Consider the following 24,640-nt stretch of genomic DNA (forward strand, 5'->3'; position numbering starts at 1 on the left):
TATTAGCGAGAGCGAGACGAGCGAGAGCCGAGAACCACCAAGAACCACCGAGAACTTGCATCAACATCAACTTATCAACTTGCATTGACTTTCATAGAGAGAGGAATAAGTGACAGTATTATAAAGAAATTGTTAAGCAATGGTTAAGTTAACACCAGATCTGATACAACAATCCATGCAGTATATAAATCCTGTAAAGGACCGTGAATTAGATCTCAGAGGTACGAGATAGAAGTACATCAAAGAAACCTAACCTATAAACCTTCCACCTTAACGCATGAATCTTTCATTTTGTACGTTTCTTTTCGTTCCAGGCTATAAAATACCAACGATCGAAAACTTGGGTGCAACTCTGGTATGTATTCGATTGAATAAATTTTTTTTTTCGATACCATTGAAATCTTTGTTTATATTGTTTTGGTTATGAGTTACCTTTATTTATCTTCCGTGATTGACAATGCTTTCAGGATCAGTTTGATACGATAGATTTTTCAGACAACGATATCAGAAAATTAGATGGATTTCCACTGTTGAAGAGGATCAAAACGCTTTTCTTTAATAATAATCGTATTGTCAGAATCGGCGAGGGGTTGGAGCACTGTATACCAAACTTGGAAACGCTTATGCTAACTGGGAATATGATTCAAGAGCTCGGCGACCTGGAGCCTCTAACCCAGCTCAAAAATCTGTCCAACCTGTGTCTACTCCAAAATCCAGTCTCCGCGAAACCTCAGTACAGACAGTATGTGGTATACAGATTTCCACAGTTGAGGCTACTAGATTTCAGGAAGATTAAGATGAAGGAACGCGATGCGGCCATTGTCTATTTCCGAAGCAAGCGAGGAAAGGACATGGTTCGCGAGATTGCGAAGAAAGCGAAAACACAGGCCTCTGGCACATTTACGGATAAGCCTCTAACCACTCCAGAGGAACGCAACAAAATTAGAGAAGCTATTACAAACGCCTCTTCTCTGGAAGAAGTACAACGCCTCAGCAAACTGCTGCAAGCTGGACACATGCCTAGCGAAGAGAGGTTACAGAATGGTTCGTCACAATTTTTTTTATTTAAATTGGGGCTTTTACCGCTTTATTGCACTTGTTCAATTTTGAACGCTTACGACGTTTTTCGCAGTAGATAATTTGCATTTAAAATGTGTTAAGTGAAATACATTGTCGTAAATACTGTTTCAGGAAACACAGTACCTGAAGCAATGGAGGAAGAAGACGATTAAGTTTCTGATAGATTATTCTCAGATAGGTTAAAACAAGGTACATTTTCTTGCTGTAAGTATTGATTGATAATTGTAACAGACAGGAACGCAGTTTGTTAAGCTAATAAGAATATACTACACAATTCCATTTTTAATGGAAGATGATTCGAATGATACAAAATAAAACGATTGAAATACCGAATTGCCAAGAAGCGATTTCATAAATATATGCTTACATTACCAATCTCTGAATTGTGGATATTTATCTGTTCATAGCATACGCGAACTGTACGGTTTCCTAATTATTTCCAGTGAAATAAAACTCTCTGATGACAGAGTTGTACAATTTTTAATGTTACGCATTGCATATTGTAAAAATATGCGCTCGCATAAACATCCGCAATCTTTGAACGACTCTTCGAAATATTTTGAAAGTTTTAACATATACGTATGTTTATTTCAGTGTCGATTCAAATAAATCATTTTTCTATAATGCCGCACATGTCCGATTTTTCTCCTACTTAATAAAAATCATAATTTCATGATTCGTAGATGAGTATCCGAACTTCGATCATTTTTAAATTAGTTACGTAAGGTTATGTCACCAGATGTCAGCAGCGCGCAATGCGAAATGCGAGCTCTCTTGCGTTTTCAGGTAGAAACATAGAAATTATTATTTCTACGTGTACGTAACTCTTTAGTGTTAATTAAGAAGAATGGGCCAAAGTGTAGTGCGACCTTACACCAAAGGTTGGGAGGATATTCCATTTGTTGATGAAGTTCCATCGTTCGATCCAAACTTGGGATTTCCGGAAGGTCGCAAAGAAAGAGGTGAGTGTTCCAATTCGATTCTAACCTCTAACAGTTACGAATATTGTATCGTATGCGTAATATTTGAAATGCTAATGTCCGATACACCGTTCATTTATTTCTCGGTGTATTAATACTAAACGAGTATTATTGTGATCGCTCTCTACAGTATCAGTTGCGACATTGGAAGAAATGAGAAGCGCCAATATTCCAGAGCGTTTAAGAGACTATTGTGCCCACAAATTAATACAATGTTATGTGTGCCAGAAAAAGCATTTCCCAATGTTTACAAAATGTGAACACGAGAGACACGAGTACGATGCCTGTCTAAGAGATGAGTGAGTATATCATTTTTGGCTCGATATTTACAAGGTGGTTGTTGCGACTTCCTTGTCATTTCAAACCCTGTCTGTTTCAGCTTTTTAATAAGGATGATGGAGGTTGAAAGAGAACGTAGGCTTCGTTTAAGAAAGAAGAAGATGGAAGCTGCTGCTCAAGCAGAAATCCTCACGGCTTAGCCTGTAAGCTGATCGATCGTTGATCGTTATGCTTAGGATCTATACATAGAGATGGATTTTTCTGTACAGAAATAAATGATAAGAAATTGCATTAGATTTACGATACAAATTGGGTCTATAATATATTCCTATGGAATTCTGTGGATCCCTTCAAGAGTCACTGCAATAGCGATAACAAACAGAAATCCAGTACAAGAATCCTTTAACATTAAATAACACTATTTATTTTTCATTTTCATTTCCTCTAGTTGAAAGATTAGACAGAAACCAACTGTTGGAGTATTTAATGCTATTTATTTCTTGTTACAAAATGGACAGAGAATTACATATGTACAAAAACAGTTGCGCCCGGCTGGTACGCGAATAAATTACAATCTTAGGATGAGAGGCACGACGATGAATCCGTATCAGGAGAAACTATCGTTAGGGGACTCCCTCTCCCACCCTTATGTCAGGGGTAGTGTGGAGCTGATCGATAAGGTAGAGATCGCCCATACCTCGATAACGATTCAAGAGGGAGCGTTACCTGTAATCTCTGGACGGATTACCTCCTGTGTTACATCGTTTTCTCGCCGTTTTTTTTCTGAACACCGAGAGAGTGTCGTTCAACCCCCCGAACGCGTGCATGGCTTCTGTGATGTTCGAGGGAGGATGCGCCAGCTCCCTCGTCTCATTCGTTGCGAAACGCGTCGCGAGGGTTCGTCGTCTATCGCTGCGAAGACACGTTGCCCTAATTTAGCCGCACTGCGTCAGCGTACTCGCCGGTGATCGTCGCGATCCTGCGAGGAGTTCATAAAGATCTTCGGATTCCCTCTAACTCAGTGAGAGGAGTTCTACTGGTACGGAGATCGCTCTTGGAACAGGATCTTGTGTAGCACGCACGTGGTATGATAACAACTGAGCGTTATTTTCAGAATGGGACCTCGTTTTTGGAACATTCTGAATTTACAATCTGTGCGCGACCTGTAATTTGTAAGGACCCGCACTTTCATTCATAATAGCAATGTTTGAAAGGGATGGATCAGTGTGGAAATTACCGTCATGCCGTTTTTTCAAAACGTAAATTCAATCTATAAATTCAAAAACGAAAAGTGCAGATAGATTCAAAAAAAGATAGAAAACAATTAAAAAAACACTGCACGTTACTCTTTCTAAAATAGTTAGACTGCGGATATTTATGCAGAATAATCTATCATGTTTAATCTATCAATTTTCAAGAATAGAAGTTCTTTTAACGTTCCTACTATTTAAAATTTCACGTACCGAATTCTGTCAAGAATGCATAAAATACCGGTATAAAACCTAAATACAGAATATCTCAAAAAATCAGGACCCATTCTGGAAAAAATAAGGACCGTGTTATAATACTACACGCATACCTCGCATAGGATGCCGTTCTAAGAGCGATTTCCCCTCGTCGGTGAGAGGAATTTCGCGCGAGCGTAGCGCGAGTGTTCGACCGTGTGAAGGTGCGCAAGAGATCGCTATCGCGCTGGATATTGATACCGAACGCACGACACATCTGTCCAGGTCCATGGGCTCGCCCGGGGTGTGAACGCAGTATCCATTTGCGAATTATCGCCTTGAGACTTATTCTATAAGCAGGTTTGAGTCAGAGAGTCTCTGGAGCGTTCCTGGGTTGCTCCTGGGAGCAGAGACGTTGAGAAAGGGACGTCGACTACTGTTGGGAGCCAAGGAGGTGATTGCGATTGGCTCTGGTTCTGCGGAACTAAAATTGCTAGATTGTTAGAAAATGTATTTGGTATCCTCGACTATCTGTTCTTGATTTTTTAAGGGACTATTAAATAACTATTATGTATAACTGTAGCTGAAGCGTTGAGTACTATGTTAAAGTGGGATCTAGGGACAAATCAAGCGAATTGTGTGTTTTTAGTCCCCCACTTCTCTTGTCAACTTTCCTGCTCCCAATAGTATACTTCGTTTGCCAAGTGGACGTGGTTTCGGCGCAGACGGAGCCAGGGCAGCGCCCCAGAGAGCAATCTGGCCCCTGGCCTGCTCTGAACGCTTCAACTTACATATTACATGCTAATCAAGCGACGTATAAATAGTTTAAAGATTGAGCTTGAACGGTCGCGGGATCGATTTTGTACGCTTTTCGACGATGTTATAAAGCTGGACGTTCCTTGGATTTTGCTACCAAGCGATGGTTGGAAAGTATCTGTGCGGTGTGCGATATATGTATCTGTTAATTGAAATTTTAACTTTAGTTCCACAATATAATTTCACCACAAATGATCACTGATACTCGGAGCGTTAATTAATCGAAGATCCTGCAAAAATTGTTCATAGGCTGAATTAAACAGATTATGATTTTTCATCATTCCGTTTGGATACTTTCCCCACCAGATCTCCAGAAATCGTCCAAAGCGTAAAATCCCAAACCCGCGCAAAGATTTAAATAAATCCGCGGAACAATAACAATTATTCCCCGGCGCGCTAATTCTACTCGTGTATTTACAATTAGCTTAATTACAGATACGACCGACGCGTAACACCTATACAAATGAAAAAAGAAAACGGAATTACAAAAGAACCGCGAAATCAACGACACCAAGGACCGATCGATGTATCAAAATCTACGTTGATACTTTCCGATGCGCTTCTCCCTGGATTCTATAATCGCGGTATTTCAATCATCATATTAATCGATTAAGAGATCGATTAAGGGTTGAGAGAACTAGTGCATCGCGCAAGCCACGGCCCGAGCTGTTCGCCAGACCTGAGATTGGACGTCGTGATTTTGGGTTAAAAATTACACAAGAACTTGTCGAGCAACGTGCGCGTATTTCGATGCATGTGGGGACCACTAGCTGAGCAGCCCTGTGGGGTATAACGCTAACGATTAGGCTCGTATCCTTAATAGGAGTGATCCTGTTAGTAGCTGCATCCCTAACGGAATCGATCACGATGTTCCGGCCGACCTGCTCCGGCGGATCAGCTTCCGAGACAGTTGTTTCCGGTGACTAGTTTCGCGTGTGTACATATCGGCTTCGAATTGGTGCACGGGTCGTAGAACATCGTGTGTTTCTGCGTGGGAATCTGAAGGATCCTGTCGGTCTTCCATCGGCTGACTCGTGATCGACGCTCGTTTTCAGGATTCGTATCTCGGAGTTCTGGTTAAGGTGTGCGTCAGTCTCGTATCCATCTATTCGTCCTTCAACGACTTCGATCCGGACTTCATGTATACCCGTCGGTAGAAGTCGGAGAACAAGACGAAGAAGATCGTCGAGTGCAGAAGAAGAAGCGCTGCCACGAGCTTAGGGTAGCCGCAGTCGAACACCAGGGCTTGAGTGCTGTGCACGAACACCAGGAAGAACTGCACCTGTGGACAATTTTACAGAAATTATGCATTCCAGCTCTTGAGGGTGAGTCGATCTTTTTCCATTTTACATCGCTGTCTGTGAAGACGTTCTTCAAGAAATCACAAAAAATTTATTCCTCTCGAGTAATAAGTCAGAAATTTGATTCAGCATTCTTCGGTCAAGTTTAACTTTTCGTTTGACGATAGAAGGGTTAAAATGTTAATAAAAGGAGGGACAGCGCAGGTTTGGCGATAGCTTTTCCCGCTCGTAATTAAATGAAACACCGTTTGGCAACTGGCGCGGCGCGCGGCGACTTCGAGCCTGGTCACGTGGCTCTCCAGCTGCATTAGAGGTGCAACGTGTCGCAACCCGAAATCGTGTCACGAAGATACGCACACGGATACATATCGGCGCGGCGCAAGACAGACGAATTAATGGAGTACGGATTGTAGGCGATCGCGGCAATGACGCAAGGATCATCGAGGATCATTTTGCATAGCCGGCTACAGAATTCTGCCTAGAGATCTGGCGCAACGCAGTCATTTCGATCGATTTTAATCGCGCGCGAAGTGAAATTCTCGTTGCGTAGCATAGCCGAAGACGTGTAATTTCGTACGAGCGCGAAATCAAACCGGCGCGAACCGAACAAAGAGCCGCCAAAACCTGCCCGTCGCGGTCGCGTCGTCCGGTAAAAGGCAAAGCCGCTCATAATTCGACTGTATTCGATCAGGCCAACTCGTTCGCTCTACATCGGCCCAACATCTGCGCCTCGACATTCTCCATTGTCGATTTTCACACAAATCGCCGAAAAATAATCATTTTCGCAATGATCGCACCATTTGGAAATTGTTGTAGGAATTATTTGAGCTTGTTACGAGCTTTGCAGCAACTGGAGATTGTTTATTAACCCTTTGCACGCCTTTGTCGAGTGTGACTCGACATCAGAGAAAGAAAAGTGTAAATAACACGGTTTCAGTTAAAATTTGTTGGCAACAAATTTGAAAAATAATTCGGAAAATACGAATAAATATTCGTAGCGTCCATCGAAACCATTGAATTTATTAAGCTTCGAAACAACAATGTTTCCTGGCGGAGAATCACTTTTGCAATTTCTACAATTGCTAGGCAAAGAGTACGAAGTGGGTTATCCTAATTTGCTAATTGTCCGTTAAAGAGCCGAAGGCGTCGAGTCTCCCGAGCTTCAAGGTAAATCGTCGCGTCCCCACGAAATCACCTTTCGAACTTTTCTAATCCCGCGTAATGGGAAAATAATAAACTGCCCGTGGCACTCGTGAAAGCAATAGCACCTGTTCGAAAGGTGATGTTCTTCGAAGCGGTTGCGGAACGTCGAAGGTGTACAGCCTCGGGAGGACGTCTCGATAGAATGCGACACAGCCTGCAACCACGTAAAACAATATCCGCGAATGAACAGCCTAAGTAGTCTCACATTGAGCAGTCGTTTCGCAAGCGAAGTATGAAAGTTTGCAAAATTTAGTAAAAAATTCTCCGGATTCCCTAGGAGTTACGGTAACACTTGGCTATCCGTAATTTTTATCTATCCCCTCTACATCGTTTGCTCGATACAAAGAACGTTCTCCACGAATGTGTAACGCGAGTTCCCGAGGTTCTTGGGAAATATTGGTTACCTCAGAGAAATTAAAAATTATGTAGAATGATCAGGACGTATTTGTCAATTACCGGATGCAGTCTTGGCTGGAGGCAACAGGAACGGTATTTTTATAGCAACTTATCTTGGAACGTACTATTAGTACACAGAGTTGCTTGGCGCCTTTCGGCGCAGGTGTCTTTCAGCTATCTTTCCGCCTTAGTCGGGCAATTATTTTGTCAATACGTCGTCGATCGCGTTAATTGGTATTAGAATGAAAATGTACACGAGGGTCAGACTCGCTGTTTCAATGCAAGAATGTCTGGAACGTTTAATGCTGATTACCTAGCGAGACACGATTATTAGGGATGACTCGACTCAAATGCTTAAATTTCAAGGAAATCGCAGAGAGAAACTAACAGGAACAAAAGTGGAAGAATCAGAAAAAAGTTCTCTATGTAACTCTTTGTACACAGAAAATCCTAATTCTACAATTAAGAACCATAAGATCCTATACAGAAGCAAGACCAACTCGCTGACTCTAGGCACCCGACTGTGACACACTTGTGGCCAAGACCAAGGTGTTGCTACCGTGTTTCCCGTATGTCTAAAGATCAACAAGTTCAGCGTTGCAACAAAATCGGCCGAGCGAAATCGCATCGAGCAGAAGGTTGAGCTGCTCTTGACTTTCCGTGTCAGCTTCGCGCAGCTATTAGCTGCGTTTGGTGCCCTTTCAGAGGTCGATGACGATGATCTCGTGGTACCGTCTCTCCAGCATACATGTAGGTGAGGCTTCGCAGGTATGCGTCCGCTGTCATGGTACCGTCGACAACATGGCAGTGAGCTACACGGCATATCGGAATGCCAAATTGTTGCGCCACTGTGCCGCGCGCGACGTAGTTAGCTAAAGCGAGTCGCCTGCAATTGCCTAACTAACGGTGCACTTTTCACTTTCCCTAACCCCTACCCAAGACCCACGAGCCGCCGTGAAATTTCGTCCAGCCTGTGCTCCAGTGGACACCGACGGCCCAGAATCCGCCGTGGGAGACGGCGAACGCCCGGATCTATGGATCTGGTTCCTTCCTACGTACCTCGGCCTTGCCACCGTGGTCAAAGAAAACACGAACCCTCAGCTTGTGTACGCCTAACGCGGTTTATGATCCCCGAAGGCTCCAAACACAACAGATACCATTCAAATAGACGGCATTTAATGGCCGCTGTTGCAAGCACGCTACCCATTTCACTGATCAGGGGTTACACTCGGTTTGAAACTTTGATTATAAAGGCTAGAAACCTGTTTTTTGCAACCAACATTGAATTTTTTGAGCTTCGAAAGACGAAATTCAGAAATTCGAAGAAATTAGACCACACAAGTTTTACGATTGTATCTCAAAGCAACGATCGAATCTCGAATCTCAAGCGAGGCCATCAACATCATCCTCAAGGCATCGATTGATCCGCAAGCGGTCCATTTACGAGGAAAGACAGATCCACCTATAAAACGTTACAAAATGGCATGAAGTTCCAAAGCAGTATTAGTTAGGCCATAAGTATTTTCGCCTGCGAAACCCGCGTTCCGCTTGAAAATTGTACTCGCTGCAATCGGTGCGTTTGGTGCAGCGTAGATGCACCCCAGGTTCAACTGTATGTATGTATACATAATGTATACAGGTCCCAGGACGGTTCGCTTTCATCGATACGGATTGGTTGTTCGGTTGCGGGGCTGGTTCCGCGAGTCTATTCGGGAACGAGCACAGCTCATTGTGCAAGAAGAAGGTATCGCGAATCTCGCCTCGCGAAAAACTATTCGCTCACGGTGTGTGCTTCGGTGTGCACTGCTTGTTGCCACACGGCGATCTTTAGTCACGTGTAGCTACATACGCGAACGAACCCGCTGGCCAGATCTGGTTTCGGTGATTAAAATTTATCCGCGTTAGCGGACCAAGCCTTTCTGTTCCCCTCCGCGCGCGTCCCTTGCTGACGTGCGCCACGTTTTTCCAAGCCTCCTGCGATTTTTCGCGATGAATGTGCCACCATTGCGATCTGCAGCTTTCTTTTTTACTTTTTTTCCACGGCGTTTTTTCCCCCGCTTTAGCGCGCAATCATTTTATTGTCTACTGTTTTTCCGATTTGTTTGATACTGCTTCGTGGAATCATCCGAAAATTCGTTGATTCTTTCATCGAATTGGGTTGCTCTTTCTCGAGTGAATGTAAGAATCGATGGAGGAGAATGTTGCATCGTGCACGGTGATCCTCTCATTTTCTTTTCCTCATCGTCCTACATCTCTTTTATCCGTTTCCGTAAATACTTTCTCGAGGCTTTTTTTTAGAAATCCCATAATAAAAACGGGGTTTTTTCCTGTTTAGACGCCCAAAGCGATTTCTAACTAATCCAACTAATCCGATCATTTATAAACAAACCTAACTTTAAAGATCAGCTTATCGGTAATACCGATATTTTCGAAAATTGCGCCGATGCGCCTGGAATACGCAACTACACCTGTCTCCTGTCTCACCTGGAAAGTTCATCTAGCTTCGATGAGATCGTACGTTACTGCCATCTAGCGATAAACTGCACACGGTAAAAATGATTACAGTTTCCTGTTTGCATAAATAAAATTCATTTAATGCTCCGATAACGAATGCTCGTAAACAATAGCGAAAATGTTGCATATATCTTGGGAAGTTTCTCTCGAATAGCTCAGGATTTATGGAACTTTTATGCAACGGATAATCGAACCGTTAGTTCGTTTTCACTTCTTACTGAAGCGTATGGAGGAGAATCATGCTTCAGGGGCGTCTGGACATCGACGACGAGTCAGAGGGGATTTCGTCGAAATCTGGACTAAGAACCAACGAAAATTTCTTCTGCAACACATGCTCCAAGAAATCGCAGGTTTAAAAGAGACCTCGTTGCGTTTACTTCTCTTCTTCCGAATTTCTCTATCAAGGATCCTCCCACAAGACAATAAATTTTCATCGGAGCATGACCAGAATGCTTCGGAGACGATTAATCTTCCCCCGATAGAATCTTCGCACAATTAACCTGACTCGGACGATACACAGATGATCGTCTAATTGCGATCAACGAGTTACCCTCGTTAAGCGATAGGATCTACGCCCGTAATAGATGGATAGCGATCGCGTGGTTCGTTAGTTCCGCCACAGAAATGTTGCAAAAAGCCTACAAAAAACCGGGACCGTCTGAAGCGGCAAGAAAAATCGAAGCCGTTCCCTCGTGGCCGATGAAAGCTGTTGCTCGTTTTTCGTTTCAGAACCATTTCTTGTCTCGACAACATGGCCGCCGGCTAGAAGCAGAACCTAAACGCTCGCGAAAATTATTTGGCAACTCTCCGAGCTCATTCTTCAACTTCTCGAATTTTAATTGATTATTTCAGCCAGATTTTTATGCAACTGTGAGCAACATTTTGAAACGATGAGAAATTTAATGATTTTGTACGAAGGTCCTAAGTACACAACAAACGGTTGAGGATGCAGCTGTGAAAGAAAAAATTGTCGAATTTATTATAAATGTTTATTGGCGATGAACCTACCAGCTGCACAGTGGTCAAGTGTTTCTTCCACCACAAATATTTTTGGTACTCGGGTCCCATCGCGGACACCATGTAGTACAGGTACATAATCACGTGGACAGCGTTGTTAATCAGGTTACCCAGGGTTCCATGGCCTCCCGCGATAAACTTCACGCAGATCCATGTCTCCAGGGGTGTCAGGGAGTGGTGGTACAGGTGCAAGAAGGTCACTTGGCTGTCTTTCTTGCGCAGGATAAAGAATATCTGCAATTTCAATAAGAAAGATAATCGTAGAGTTCCTACAAATCATTGAGTAAGCATAGCTTTTACGACTATGGTTATTCGTTTCTCGATTTTTTTAAACACATTTTCTTAAGCTTTTGTCAACGTGTGACATAGAAATCAACATTTCTCGAACAGTGCATTTCCGTGCAATAAAACGAATAGCGTAAATTACAATTTAGAATGTCGCCTTACAAAACGCGGCAAAAACCCGGTGTTTCCCAGCTCCGTGGTCAAACGGAGCATAGAAATTGGTACTCGAGAGAAATTGGTAAGCGAGAAGCGATTGTGCAGCAAACACAGACGAGGTAAAAGTGAAACAGCTTCTCGGCAGAACGAGGTGGTGCCCGTTGCCGAAATCGCGTCGTTTCTGCTTCGCTGGTCGGAGTTTCGTCGATAAAACTCGGAAAATCGGGGCCGAAAAACTTTTCCAACGCGGTTTTCGCAATTACGATCGGCAATCGCTCGGACAGATGTTTGTCGCCTTCAGTGGTGCTTACCGTGTCTGCGAATTCCGTGAATTTGCTAATGAAGTACCACCAGCAAAGGTTCGCCATTCGCAAAGCCGACGGGTTGTGCGAGTAGTCCACTGGTTGACACTTGTAGCTGTAATCGAGCAGCCAGCCGGACATCAGGTGCTGAAAATAAGTTCGTCATCAATTCTGAAATTCTTTAGAGGTACTATTTTCCTAGAGCTGTTTGTTAAGAATGTATTCTCACTTTTGACGTTCTCCTACTTGAGTAATATTTGAGTAACGATCCGATAATAACTCATTTGCAAACTCAGTCACTCGGTTAGCGAATACGCGCAAATTGCGAGAGAGCTACCTGCTACATTATGCTAACTGTTATGGACAGAAGTTAGCGCCACAATTACTGGATCGGACTTATCGAGAACTGGAAGCTTCCGAAACACAGACGACTCTTGGGGGTTGAAACATCCCCCAAAAATCCAAATTCTTGTACTAAAATTTCCTATGAAATTACCTATATCCATTGTCCTCAAACAATAGATCAAAAAGTATTTCAGAAAACTGGTGCTTGCTCGCTTTAAAAATTATTGAAAAATATTTGAATTGATTCCTGACTTGGATTGACTTTCTTCGAGAAATCGGTAGGTTGCGCCAGATAGATCGTGCTATAGTTACGCGTCGGGATCCCTTCACCGAATGTCCGGCCAATTATCGAGCAAACAAACGTTACATCCTTCTGCAACGCGTCTCGCAAAAAGAGCTAGGTTGGATGGGGAAACGCGTAGGTTCGGCGAAAAATGTGCGCACGTACGAAAGCATGGTTGCGAAAGTCCTTTAGAGCTAAAAGCGCCGTGGTTTTCCGTCGGAGTCGTTCGCACGAAGCAATTCGAAATTTGTAAAGGCGTTGAGCCACCGACGTTGTTGCGTACGGTGTTGCATCGGACGCGAGCAACAGGGGGTGCGAAAACTGCGGCGAAACTTTCCAAGATGCTTGTTATTGCGGAAAGAGGAGAGCGCGAAAGAAGCGAGGCTTTCGAGTCGCAATTGCACAATCGATTTGTACACTCCCGGATCGTTAAAGGCGAAACCATCCTGTTTTCGACTTTCCGCAGAACCGATTGCAAGTCGTTCGCTGCACCCTGCACCGTACGCCGCGCCGCGCATGCAACTGACCTTTCCACTGTTTCGACCGACACTACATTGCATATTGCAATCGATCTGCAATTTTGCAAAATCAAAAAGTAAAATGAAGTTGCAACGTGTAATCGGTTCGTCGAAAATCGTTTGTGTGCCAGGCGAATCTCCGGTTTCAAGGTCGTCCGTCGTACCCAGAAGAAAAGAGAAACCGCTGGACCAATATACACGGTGAACGACCGACTTTTCGAACTGTTCCGAACAGTTACCAAAGATCTTGTGTTTATCATCCGTTGTCCTAAGTGGCTACCTTGAACCACTATTCACCTGACTCGAGCGGACTTGGCTCACTTTCGACTGGATCCGCTTGAACCCGTTTGCGAAACGCGTCGCGTCGTTTCGATTCGACTAGCCGGCTTCTGCCATTATGGCAGTGACTGTCGTCGTTGATATTTTCCGATAATGCTGACATTTACTCCGAGCAGCGTTCGCTGTACTTCGAAGCACTCCCCCCGGCTATCCACTATCTCCGAAAGTCAAATAAAACACGTTTCCAAACTGTCGTTACTGGACTGCGAATCTTTATGCTAAATAAAAGTTGCATAAATCGTACGACGTGGGAGTCAAATAGAAATGTCATTCCTTCTCTAATGATCTTGATATTTTGAAATTCTCTTGATTTCTCTGCTGTGTCAAGTTGCTCTTACTCGCTTTTGTCGTAAATCGCATAAAATCTGAAAAATGCAGTCCAGTTTCGATTCGAAATCGCGCCTCGATTCGAGATCACGTTTAGCTATCTATAAAATACGAGATTATGAAAAATATGAGAATAAATTATGAAAGCTTCGTCTTCTAGAACACCGTAGAATCGCATTCCAGCTTCCGCGAGCTTCTTTACTTTCGTTAGACATTGACACATTTGTCAATTTGGACTTTCGAGCTAACGTGAGTCCTATTAACGAGCTACTCCATTAAGGTCTGCCATTGCGCAAACGTAACGAATCATTTTCAATTTTGCTCGGTCAATCTGCACCATCGAACACCTCTCTCAATTTCTTAACGCTACCGTTGCGAAAAGAAATTCCACGGGTTTGCTTAACAATCACCGTTTCTGCGAGTCTAAACCAGTTCGTTCACCATCTTCCAACTTTTCACGGCGCACCAACGAGTAATGCCGACCGAAAACCTATGCCACATAAAAAAAGACTTCGAAATTTTTTTTAAACGATGATCCCAAGTTAGCTGTAAATAATAATCGTTGGGAAGTATTGTTTAACAGCGTTTAAATTCGTTTACTGTTAATTGTTAAATTCCACAGGGATAAACTGGTAGATTGATCACGAATAATTTATGGAACGGTTAAAACCTTGTAATTTCGATTAAGAGAGATCGTCGAAAGATGAGAAACGATTTTATGGAATTAGAAGCAAAATGAAATTTAAAATTCGTTCAGGAAATCTTCGTCCGATTATCAAACGCAAAGCTGCACGGTCCAGCGATTCCAGTGGAAGAAGGAAACTATGCATACTATGTATGTATACTAATACGTCGAGAGCACACGCGAGCTCACAACTCGATCATGCTACACCTGATCGTCACTATAACTCTCCTCGAGGCTCTAATAGCCGCCATCGGCGGGACGATTTGTCGTATTTCCGAACATGTCTGTTATGTCTCTTTGAACTATCGCTCTAAACCGCGCGATGCTGATCGACAACTTGTTCCTGTTGGGAGTCGGCTACCGTACAGTCTGTAATAGCGCGAGTTTAACAAATGATGACTGTGAACGGAGCCGATTATTTACAAACCGATGGGAAAGATATTTCTTCTTAGCCTGGGAAAATTCAGTTCGAATACGTTTATGAATGGGCGTGTTAAACTTGTGTGAAAGTGATTTTTGGGAAATGACCATTTTTGGTTCCGAAAAAACATTAAAAATTCATTTATCATTTAGAAGTATACAGAATCAAGATTCATCTAAGGGTAATTCCTATAAGGCACGGATCACGAATGAACGGATCCGTGTGACAAATAGCGAGATTCTGGAACGATGCCTGAATCGCCGAAAAAAAAAAATTAATTGCTTCTCGAAACATCCGAGTTGCTAAATATAGCATGGTCTGCCATAGACTGCTCCGCGGACTTGCAAGATTACTCCGGGAACTTGAATTTCAACTTGAATCGGGCGATATGGCGTAGCTCGCGCCGTTTGTGAAATCTCTTTCTCTCTCTCTGTGTGTGTTTTTCATTGCCTACGCTTACCGTCGATAATTCTCTAATTGAACCGAGCAAATCATTAGCCAGATCCACGTCGCGAAAACTCGATCCGCATGCTTCTACGCGAGAAGAAAGAGCGAGCTACTTTCAACCAGAAACACAAGCAGACATCAGTCGCTGCTCCTCGATACTGGAATCCGTGCGAAGCAGCAATTAAAAGAATCCAGTTCGTGCATTCTCATTAAGACTAGGTGCATCCGAGTCACCGTTTGCTTGAACTATTCGTTGTCAAATTGAACGTATTAGTTGTCAGAGTCGAACAAATGAATATCTTACCTCGTACATCATCCCCAACGAGAAGACCACCTGGAACGCGTTGTAAGCGACCAAAGCGCCTCTCAATTTAAAAGGCTTCCTATTGACCATCACCCGGGGCCCAAATATCGTCACACCGTACAAATAGAGGAGCACGATGAGAACAGTTGGTATGGGTGAGTCCATCAAGGGCCAGTCTCCAACTCGAGGGTCAGAAATGGTTGTGAGGATCTGCGTGTATTGGTCCAGGGCCATTCTCACAAAACCCTGAGCACCCACTCCCATCAGTGTTCTATTCATGTCTGTCATCTCCATCATCGGCTCTGGGTCCCTCTCGACGACCAACTCTGCCGCTGCCGACGTCATTTCTGCGAACGAACATAGTCAAATGTTAGAAAACAGTTCTACGCATGTTGTAGTCCATACATTAACCAGCAAACAGTACGCATGCTAATACAACATTTTAAGAAACAGCGCAAGACCATGGAGTCGAGTCTTCTTTTAAGAACCCAAAGGATGATCTAATCGTTTCGGGCAGGGGTGCAGTTTTGTATGGTCAGTTGTTAATTTTCTCAGTCATCGTGAGCCACTTAGGACCACAAACGAACTCTCGAAATGTGTATGTATAGGGTCCTCGATGTCATCGTCGAACCCCGGTTTCGACGATGCCCGGAGGTCGACACGCTTTCGTAACTCGCGTTTCCAGTTTCCGAGCCCGAAATCGACGAAATTGCGTCGATAGCGTTGCCTAAAATCGATCTATTGTAGATAGATCGCCGAGAGGTTGTCCGACATGTCGCAAGCGCAAAAGTAGTGTTGACAAAAATCGTTTCGAGACGCGAAATTTCAGTAGAAAAATCGCGGCTCGCCGGGCGAGGCTTTTTTCTATTCTCCGCGTTCTCCTTTGCATAATCCCGCGGCAACGTTTAGATTACCACATGCCGCGGCAGCATAATTCAGTCGTTTTTTCTTACACGGGTTGAGCAACAAAGTACACCGGGGACCAGGGATACGATGTGTGCACAGGTTATCTCAATAAATCCCCGATAAATCCGTTTCCCCTGTCAGATTTACTGGTTGTACTCGTTAACGACGCGACCAGACGAACCGAGCTACGATTTCTGAGGTGCATTCTGCGGTGGCATTGATGGTCGACGCGTGCAATAAATTGTTATATTTGCGAAGATGCTGACAGGAGGAGCCAGTGAAGGAATTGGTACAAAGTATAATACAAAGAGCCACGATTCTAGGGGAATTAAAGGATAATTTCAAGGATCTGGGGATGTTTGCCCTGTCAGTTTTAATGCTGGTACTCATTAACAACTTACAAGTTGCGATGACAGGAGAGCGCCATTGATGATCACCGTGTGTAATAAGCTGTTACTTTCATTAAAAAGGCAGACAGGAGCGAGGAAAACCAGGATCGAGAAGACCGTTTCACTGAACCGGAAACCCGGTTTCAGTGAAACGCGTCCTCCGTTCATAGCGATCGAAAAAAAAGTCAAAAACGTGAGCTGGTGATTAACGGAAGACGTCCGAGATCCTGGATCTCTCGGATCCAAAAGAAACACGCACTCGCGGAAGAGTCGATCGATTCGATCCAAAGTCGAGCCATTCGAATCGGATTGATTTATCTTGCGGAAACTGCTGCTGGCCTCCAACTGACTCGTTAATTCTAGTCATTATACTGCGGACTGTTACGCGTTTATGGAATAATCTTGTATTTTATACGCACACTCCAAGGGCCTTAATAAAAACTAACAACTTCGTAAATGGTCCCACGAAAATGCATTTTCGAGTCCTGGCCAAGAAATCAATGTTGCATATCTGCGATTGACTTGGTTCTGAACGTGTTGGGGTAATCAGTTTTTATTTTTCTGAAAGTGTAGCTGTACCGAATGCTTAGCAGTTTTCATAGTCGAATTCGAGTCAGGCAGATTCGCTGTTCCGCGTTTCTAGGCACGTTCTCAGGATCGCGTGCGCACAAAGAGAACGAAGTTGATCGACGATCGCGTCGCATGACAGGTCAGGAAGTTCGTCGGAGACGTCATCCTCGGGATTATAATTGCACAGCGTCGTTTTCACTTGTCCTGGCCGGACGGGATGCGACCTTCTGCAATATCTGCTTGTGAGCGAGATCGTAAATCAGCTACCGGTCCCGTGAGCCACGATTCATAAATGTTGCTCGAAGCTACATGTTACCTCTCCTAAAACTATTATATGTCGAACAATCAACTTTCCAGAAGACAGAAGTTGAGCCAAGAAGCTGCTCTGTCAATATCCGTTTCGTAACCCAATCCGAGATTGATAAATTCAATATCAGAAGTGTAATCTCTCTTTTACTATTATACAATAATTTTCTGTGATACGCCTTTTATTAACTTGGCAGCAATACGCTAATCCACACGTCAGCTGTCTGCTACAAGCTCCTCACAGTTCCCAAAACGATCTGTTAACGCAATTCAATGCAACGAAATTGACAAATGATGTTACTCAGATTTGATATATTGCTTCTCGCCTGCAATTTGCCACCGATTGCGATATTCGACTACTGATCGATGGTCTCTAGATTGTTCAGCCCACTGAATAGACCGGATCTTGTCCGATCGTTATCGAACGAAATGCAAGATACAATTAGGAGAGTCGTTGATCCTCTAAAATGATTTTAGCCGCAGGAGATCGCCTTTTCAGGCTTCCCTTTCTTTGCACGACCGTCAATTGAAACCTAACAACCGGTTTACTAATATTTACGATGCGTTTCGATGGTCACTCGCTACCACGCCACGGCTCTTGTGTCGAACAGACACTCGGTAGTATTATTAATGAAGTATGCGCGCGGCTGACATTTAAACCGTCGAACACTGGCGCGGTAGCTGTGTCTAATACGAATTGCGACAATCGTGGTGCAGGAATCCTGTTTATCGATAGCGAAATACCTAATAAACTAACATTTCTCATCGTTAACAACGCTCCTCGCGTCGCTGACGCATTACTATTTGCCACACTCGATCGAATCTATCGATTATCGGTTATCGGCTATCGATTTCAATCCAAGAATGGCACCCATTCGTTAGTATAAGTTCATACAGTTCCTACAGACACACAGCTTCTTCATACTCGATCATAAATCAATCGAAGAAACCTTCTAACCTTCTACATTCTTCTAATCAAGAATCTTTATAATTTCATTTAATCTGTATAATTTCATTTGACTAATAAATTACAAAAATGAGCCGAATAGCTTTGAAAGAAGGAACAAAGAAAGGAGGGGACACAGCGAGAACAGGAATTTGCAAAAGCAAGAGCGGCGGATTGTATCGATTTGGTTCCGCGGCGAGTAACAGAGGTGTCCACCATTCGAACAGGAGTTTATCCGCGGGATCGCGCGGAATAATGGATCGCGGATGAAAGCGTAATCTGGAATCTCGTTAGATACGCCGCGCCGGTTGGCTCGCCGTAGAACTAGACCAGAACCGGCGTGCGGCGATCGGGCGTGCGCGCGCGTTGTAAGGCCAGAGCCGAATCGGTTTTTGCGTAACACCAACACCGCAACGCTTGCTCGCGAAAACTGGAGTAACGGTCATACGCAGCTGCCCCGGGAAGGTTGCTCAATGTCGTTGCATCGGCGTTTCCTCTTTCACGGTTTCCCCGTCATCGGATTTACAACCTCCTTCGGCGCGCGAGCGAAATCGACGGCTCCCTCGGCACCGCTAATTAACATCTCGCGACCACTGCGCTGATTGCCTGTGACGCGGTCTACGCGAATCACTTAGGCGTTCACGGACCGGGGAAATATTGCTCGTACTCTGCTCAGCCTGCGGGTTCCCTTTTCATTCCTCGTTTACTCGCCATCAGATAATTGAGGGTCTTCGGCCGTTTTCTTGCGCGGTTGGCTTTTCCAACATTTATAACAACGAATCGTTGCCTCGATCAATCGTCGTGAGATAATTGAAGGTCTTTGAACATTGAACAGTGCACTTAGGGAAATATTTTTAATATTTATAGCGTTTGTAACGTGATTCAATTTCTCTGAACGAGAATGTTACCAAGTATCGGTTCCGAAACGCGATTCTCGATAGCAAGGAATCTGCGTGTTTCAGCCGGAAGAAAAGCAGCCTAGGCAGATACACTCGTAAATATAGTTTATGAAGTGGCAACAGTTTAACTGCTTCGAATTAAAGAGAGATTCCAGAGGAGAACTGATTAGTGTCATCGTCGATATAATACCATGTGTTCCTGATCGCTGTTTCGTGTGCGTCGTCAGTCCTATAGAATTAACAGGTTTCAAATTAGAAGATCCACTCCTTCGGTTATGTCAGCCAGAATCCATGACGGCATTAGAAACCCTGCATGCGCTGACACGAATCTGTTTCTGTCGATCATAACTGCTTCATAACTGCTTCTGTGTAATGAACAGTCCCGTTCGGTCGACGGTCGATTATGCTATCGACACGATCCATCTCCGTTTACAATGTAATCCTTTTTCTAATACTTCCGCGTGCACTCAGTTATTTACTCATTATTCGACCGTGGGTTTTTATGAAAAATAAAAATTGCATTAACTCTGCATTTTGACTCTAAAGCCATCAAAGACCAACAATCATCGGCCAAGGGCTTTTAAAAATTATGAAATAATCGCCAGTAGTTAACGCGTTAAACTGTTCGAAGAATCATCCCCTAAGTTCTGTCTAAACGCGCGGTATGCATACTCTCAGAAATTCAGAATCACGCGGTCACGGTCGAAACGGTACTCGTCACAGAGAAAGTTCGAGGCATCGGCGCCGTCGAAGAGGCCGTGAAACACGAGGAAGAAGAAGACATTGATGTCCCGAGGCGATCATGACGCGGGAAGAAACAGAGAAAACTTGGAAAGAGAGAAAGGTGGATCTTCGTCTCGTCTTGTCTTGTCACGTCGTTGGGCGACCGTCACGTGGCCGATGGGAGAGGTAATGGCAGCGAGACACGGGCTTGACGATGATGATGATGCCCGTTGACGAGGATGATGCACAACCGGCTCCCTCTGAAACCCGGCTGGCGAGTTTAGTGGGTAAGTGGGTCGACGGTCCGGTTAAACGCGTCTCTGCGGTGTAGCTCGTAGCTCGTACGTTTTACTCCGCCGCGCGCCGGTCCATATTCCCGTGCTCTTCCCCGCTGATCCGGTTCCCCCATACGCTTCTCCACCATTCCCATTCCTCGTGTGGTCCCGCCCCATCCTCTCGCCTTTTTTACTTTCCCATTTATCCTTCTGATCGAGCCGCGCCGGGCCGCCGGCAATCCTGCAGCCTCGATCTCCATGATCTTTCTTAACACGTTCGCTATCGAATCGGAGAACCCACGAGCTCCAACAAATTAAAAATATCCTTTTGTCTGCTCGGAACAGAGTTAGTTATTTAGTTAGTTATTTAAATAGAAATACAAATTTTGCCCAACTCTGGAGTTGGGTCTGGTCTGGAGAATTTATTGCAATCAGCTGATCCAATGATAGATCACCTAACGGGCCATTAAAATCGTTTGGAAGGAGAGTCGAATCCCAGTTCACCGGCTACAAAAATATGAGTCCACCAAACGAGGAACTCTTTGAAAAAATCTAGGCTAAAGAAGAACGGTTTGTTAGGAATTTCACGAAAAAAACGCGGTAACAAAACGTGCCGGTTTCCGGGAGGAGAGAGATAGGGAAGGGGAATGAGAGAAATTGAATTGGAAACGGAACGCGACGCACGAGCCTCTCGCAAGAAACGCCGATGTTCGTTCGCGACGATCTAACGTCCGCGCGCGTAGAAAGCGGAGGTTCGTTTCCATTTGCTCGGTCACGGTAATTCATATTCCAATGAATCTCGTCGAGGATGTCCGCGAGAATCGATAAGCTAGACCCTTTTATCAGAGTCGATCCTGTCGCAAATACTAGGATCAACGAAGATTTGTACCGTCCACTAGTCCAGGCATGGTGTGGATTAATAAATACTAGGTTTTTCTTTACTAGTTTTGTTTACGAGTTCTTTACTAGTGTCTTTTTAAATGCATACCAATCCGTAGTATAGCGATTCTATTGGAAAATTGTTTCCACGAAGAGTCACACGTCGCAGCAGGCGATCAGCTGTGATTAGGCTCGCGCAGAATGGCGGAGAAAGAGGTGTCCGTTGACTTTCTTGACGTAGAGCCGTGCTTTCTTGGCGTGAAGCGTGCGTTTCGTTCGACGAGGGCCTAGAAAATGTGTTGGGGCACCCAGATCTAGAGAGGGAGAAGCGATCGAGGACACACCGTGAAACCAATACCGTTCGGCCGAACCGGAAATCGTGAGATGAAAGTGAGAAGAAGAAGCGACAACGGTGTGCCGCGTTGCTAATCCTCTTCGGCCGGTCCCGTTAACATCTTCCGGCCACTCGCTTCTCCGATCACATGCCACACCACGCCATCAACCACGTGTTCTTCGAGAACGTTACCTAATACACCGAAATCGGGCCAGACAAACTTCTCTGACCTGATTCCTGTTGACACTCTTTCGGAAATTTCTTTCCCGTACTCTCACGACAAGTCGGAATGCATTAGCCCCCGGTATAGTATCTCATATCGGATGCTTCAACCTGAGTTTTACGTTCCATCGAATTTGTATGATAATTGTGCCCGAGGAATTCTCCCGTTAGAAATGTATTCTGGGAAATGGAGAAAGGGTGTCTTCTAAAAAACGATGACCTCTATTCGACGCTTCGTTAAAAGTGTCACCGTGCTTTAATCACGAAATTATCGCTTTATAGAATGGTGGTTTAGATATAAATAAAATGACAGTGCACAGAGTTAATACTATCGAATGATAGAGATTGGCACAAGTGGCACAGTTTCCAAGAGAAATTTCATAACAAAGCGACTGATCAACCCAGCTCTAAGATCACCTCAAGTGGTTCGAACCTGTTCTTGGACCGCTAAACGCTCCTTTAATGGCTAAACGAAATGCCTAAATGAAAATAAAACATTTGTTTAATGAGAGGCCTTTGGTCACCACTGAAAGATCACCTTTGAACACCGAAAGTTTCACGCTGAGGACGCGGTTTCCTCATATTCCACGTGCTAAGAGGATCGTTTGCTCCTGTTTAAAAGTAGGTCGGACAAGGACGAGACAGCCCAAGGACGCTCATGGTTGCGCAAACTCGCGAATCTCTTCGTTTGTTTACATTTCGCACGCGGAACTTCAGTCTGTACGTTATGTAAGATCGCCGCACGTTCGTTCGTTCGTTCTTTCCCGGCGATTCCGTTTGAACTTTTCACGGCTGTCCCTGAATACTTCGCACTGGATACTTCCTAACAGGTGCGTCACGCTACGCTCATGCTTTTTCTGCTCGTTCGAAAGTGTTTCGGCATCGTTTTTGCCTTTGATTTTATCGTTGAAATTATTGTATCATTTTGATGTTGCAACAGAATTTTCACGATTCAGCAATCGGCAAAGATTCGATCAATTAATTCCTTACGAAATTAGAAATATTGATTTTCAGATAGAGGACCTTGCGCATTTCTGCTTTATCGAAGATCTGTTCTGCTTTTTAATTTCGTTCGGCAAGCTGTGAATCAATTTTATTTCCCAAGATCTTTTCTTTTCGTTTATGTCGTATTCAGTGAGCCGTGAATCAATTTTATAAATTTTATTTCCTAAGAACGCTTTCTTGTTGGTCAATAGTGGGCACATCGTTTCCTAGACTGCACGGGCCAATTGTAAAATTGAGAAATATGTATAATAAAATGTCTGAAATTTTTCAAAAGCAGATTTCTAGAATCGTGGACGTCTGACCGTGAACACGGTCCACCGACCTTGCTCCAGAACGTTGTATTTCGTCGACAAAGTTACATAACGCTTTCACATGCAGCGTCTGTCGCGGATTACAGAATCAGCTGGTCGAGGACAAAGTTTCTCCTAACATTTCGACGATTCCGTGAGAAATTGTCGAGCACTATTACGTTTATTGCCGCGTTACGGGTCACTAACACTCTCATCAACCTTGACCGCGGACTGTGTCAACGAAGATTAACGTTCTTCACTTTTTCGTTGCTTCTCCTTCTCCCTAAACGATTCATTTCAACGTTTCTTCTCCTGTTTGTTGCTTGTGCTTTTCTTCAAATGATTAACTTCAATGTTCATTGTCCTGTTCGCTGCTCGTGTGTCTCTTGAAATAATTGACTTCAATATTTATTGTCTTGCTCGCTGTTTACATCGCGACTATTGTATGCATGCGCAGCAAACAGGAACTTAAGAGCTCGCTTTCTCGCTCGCGAAAAACCTGGTCAGCCGATTCTTTTTCCATACCGATCTCGCTACACCTGAAACATTCACGATCACCGGCGTTTTCCTATTTATCCCTAGCATCCGAAACGATTTTCTAGCAGATATGCAATTATCGTCGCTCGAAGCAAAACACATTTACGACAACAAGATTCGGGACAATGTAGACCGACGACGACAGAATGCGTGGAAAAACGCACACGCTCGTTTCCCGTCGAAGGATGAAATGCGACGTCGTTAAAACGCTTCTTTGAATGTCGAGGTCTCGCGGAATCTGCAAAAAGATTTGCTAGAAAACGGCTGCGTACGGTTTCGTTATTGGACCGGTGAGAAAGCAGCAGCGATTTTACGTCGCTTTCTGTCTGTGCATACAATTTCGAAGCGGATTTGTCTTCTCGCGAATGAGTTGCAGCTGCCATGCCGCCGCGCCGCGCGGCCTGTTTTACTTTGACGACGGTTTGTCGAAAGTTCCGAGCGGAACTATTATTATTGTCTGAGACATTGTTTTTCTGCTTTGGAGAGAGTAAAGCAGGAACTCGTCGATCGGAAAATATTCAACCTTTGAGAAAAATGATTTGTTCCAGCAACCAGCAACCAATCTTTCGAAATGGAATTGTTGCTCACAGAACGAAATGATTTTTTAAAGGAACGTTGGATCGATAGAAGTAACACGATCGCTCCAGAGTTGCGCAGTTAGGCGATTTCGTCACCAGTGTCCCAATTCAGTCAGATTCTATCTAACAAACTGTTCCTGAATTTTCAGCGGTGCAAGATACGGTCGGACGAAAGCAAAAGCGCAGCCGTCACGGGTCGCAATTGGCTAATTAAAAACAAACAGACAAACGCTTCTGGAGCAACATTTTTCGTAAAAGGAAGCGCCGCAACAGCGTCTCGGCTGTCGCAATCTTCGCGCTGCTGAAATCTGTTCGCCGATTTCAGCGAAACTTGCGAA

At 44.2% G+C, this 24,640-nt stretch overlaps 4 protein-coding genes across 4 annotated transcripts in view; 3 read left to right on the top strand and 1 right to left on the bottom strand.

Annotated features, from left to right (window-relative positions):
- Positions 1-1,978, top strand: U2a (small nuclear ribonucleoprotein polypeptide A'-like U2A). Its single transcript, XM_076421782.1, has 4 exons — positions 1-221; positions 315-355; positions 468-1,044; positions 1,192-1,978. Exons 1-4 carry the CDS (start codon positions 140-142, stop codon positions 1,230-1,232), a joined length of 741 nt encoding a protein of 246 aa, XP_076277897.1. The 5' UTR covers positions 1-139; the 3' UTR covers positions 1,233-1,978.
- Positions 1,787-2,648, top strand: Nd-b18 (NADH dehydrogenase (ubiquinone) B18 subunit). Its single transcript, XM_076421789.1, has 3 exons — positions 1,787-2,042; positions 2,191-2,359; positions 2,440-2,648. The coding sequence occupies exons 1-3, from the start codon at positions 1,928-1,930 to the stop codon at positions 2,537-2,539; spliced, it is 384 nt and encodes a 127-aa protein (XP_076277904.1). The 5' UTR covers positions 1,787-1,927; the 3' UTR covers positions 2,540-2,648.
- LOC143207891 (very long chain fatty acid elongase AAEL008004) overlaps positions 2,209-24,640 on the bottom strand; it is a 26,894-nt gene continuing 4,462 nt past the window's right edge. Inside the window, exons 2-5 of the mRNA XM_076421779.1 lie at positions 15,444-15,790; positions 11,784-11,921; positions 11,023-11,265; positions 2,209-5,882 (exon numbers count right to left, since the gene is read on the bottom strand). Coding sequence (XP_076277894.1) covers positions 5,706-5,882; positions 11,023-11,265; positions 11,784-11,921; positions 15,444-15,788 — 903 coding nt within the window. The 5' untranslated portion in view covers positions 15,789-15,790 and the 3' untranslated portion in view covers positions 2,209-5,705. The remainder of the gene's footprint in view (positions 5,883-11,022; positions 11,266-11,783; positions 11,922-15,443; positions 15,791-24,640) is intronic.
- Positions 5,782-24,640, top strand: part of Sit (stuck in traffic) — a 57,419-nt gene continuing 38,560 nt past the window's right edge. Inside the window, exon 1 of the mRNA XM_076421777.1 lies at positions 5,782-5,925. The gene's annotated coding sequence lies outside the window, so the exon portion shown is untranslated. The remainder of the gene's footprint in view (positions 5,926-24,640) is intronic.

The sequence above is a fragment of the Lasioglossum baleicum genome, chromosome 4, assembly GCF_051020765.1.
Source record: "Lasioglossum baleicum chromosome 4, iyLasBale1, whole genome shotgun sequence".
NCBI lineage: Eukaryota > Metazoa > Arthropoda > Insecta > Hymenoptera > Halictidae > Lasioglossum > Lasioglossum baleicum.

Excerpts from the sequence above, each read along its gene's own strand:
- U2a (XM_076421782.1), top strand. The coding sequence starts at position 140 with ATGGTTAAGTTAACACCAGATCTGATACAACAATCCATGCAGTATATA. Across the intron at positions 222-314 it reads CCGTGAATTAGATCTCAGAG|GCTATAAAATACCAACGATC; the intron begins GTACGAGATAGA and ends TTTTCGTTCCAG. Across the intron at positions 1,045-1,191 it reads CGAAGAGAGGTTACAGAATG|GAAACACAGTACCTGAAGCA; the intron begins GTTCGTCACAAT and ends ATACTGTTTCAG.
- Nd-b18 (XM_076421789.1), top strand. The coding sequence starts at position 1,928 with ATGGGCCAAAGTGTAGTGCGACCTTACACCAAAGGTTGGGAGGATATT. Across the intron at positions 2,043-2,190 it reads GGAAGGTCGCAAAGAAAGAG|TATCAGTTGCGACATTGGAA; the intron begins GTGAGTGTTCCA and ends CGCTCTCTACAG. Across the intron at positions 2,360-2,439 it reads GATGCCTGTCTAAGAGATGA|CTTTTTAATAAGGATGATGG; the intron begins GTGAGTATATCA and ends TGTCTGTTTCAG.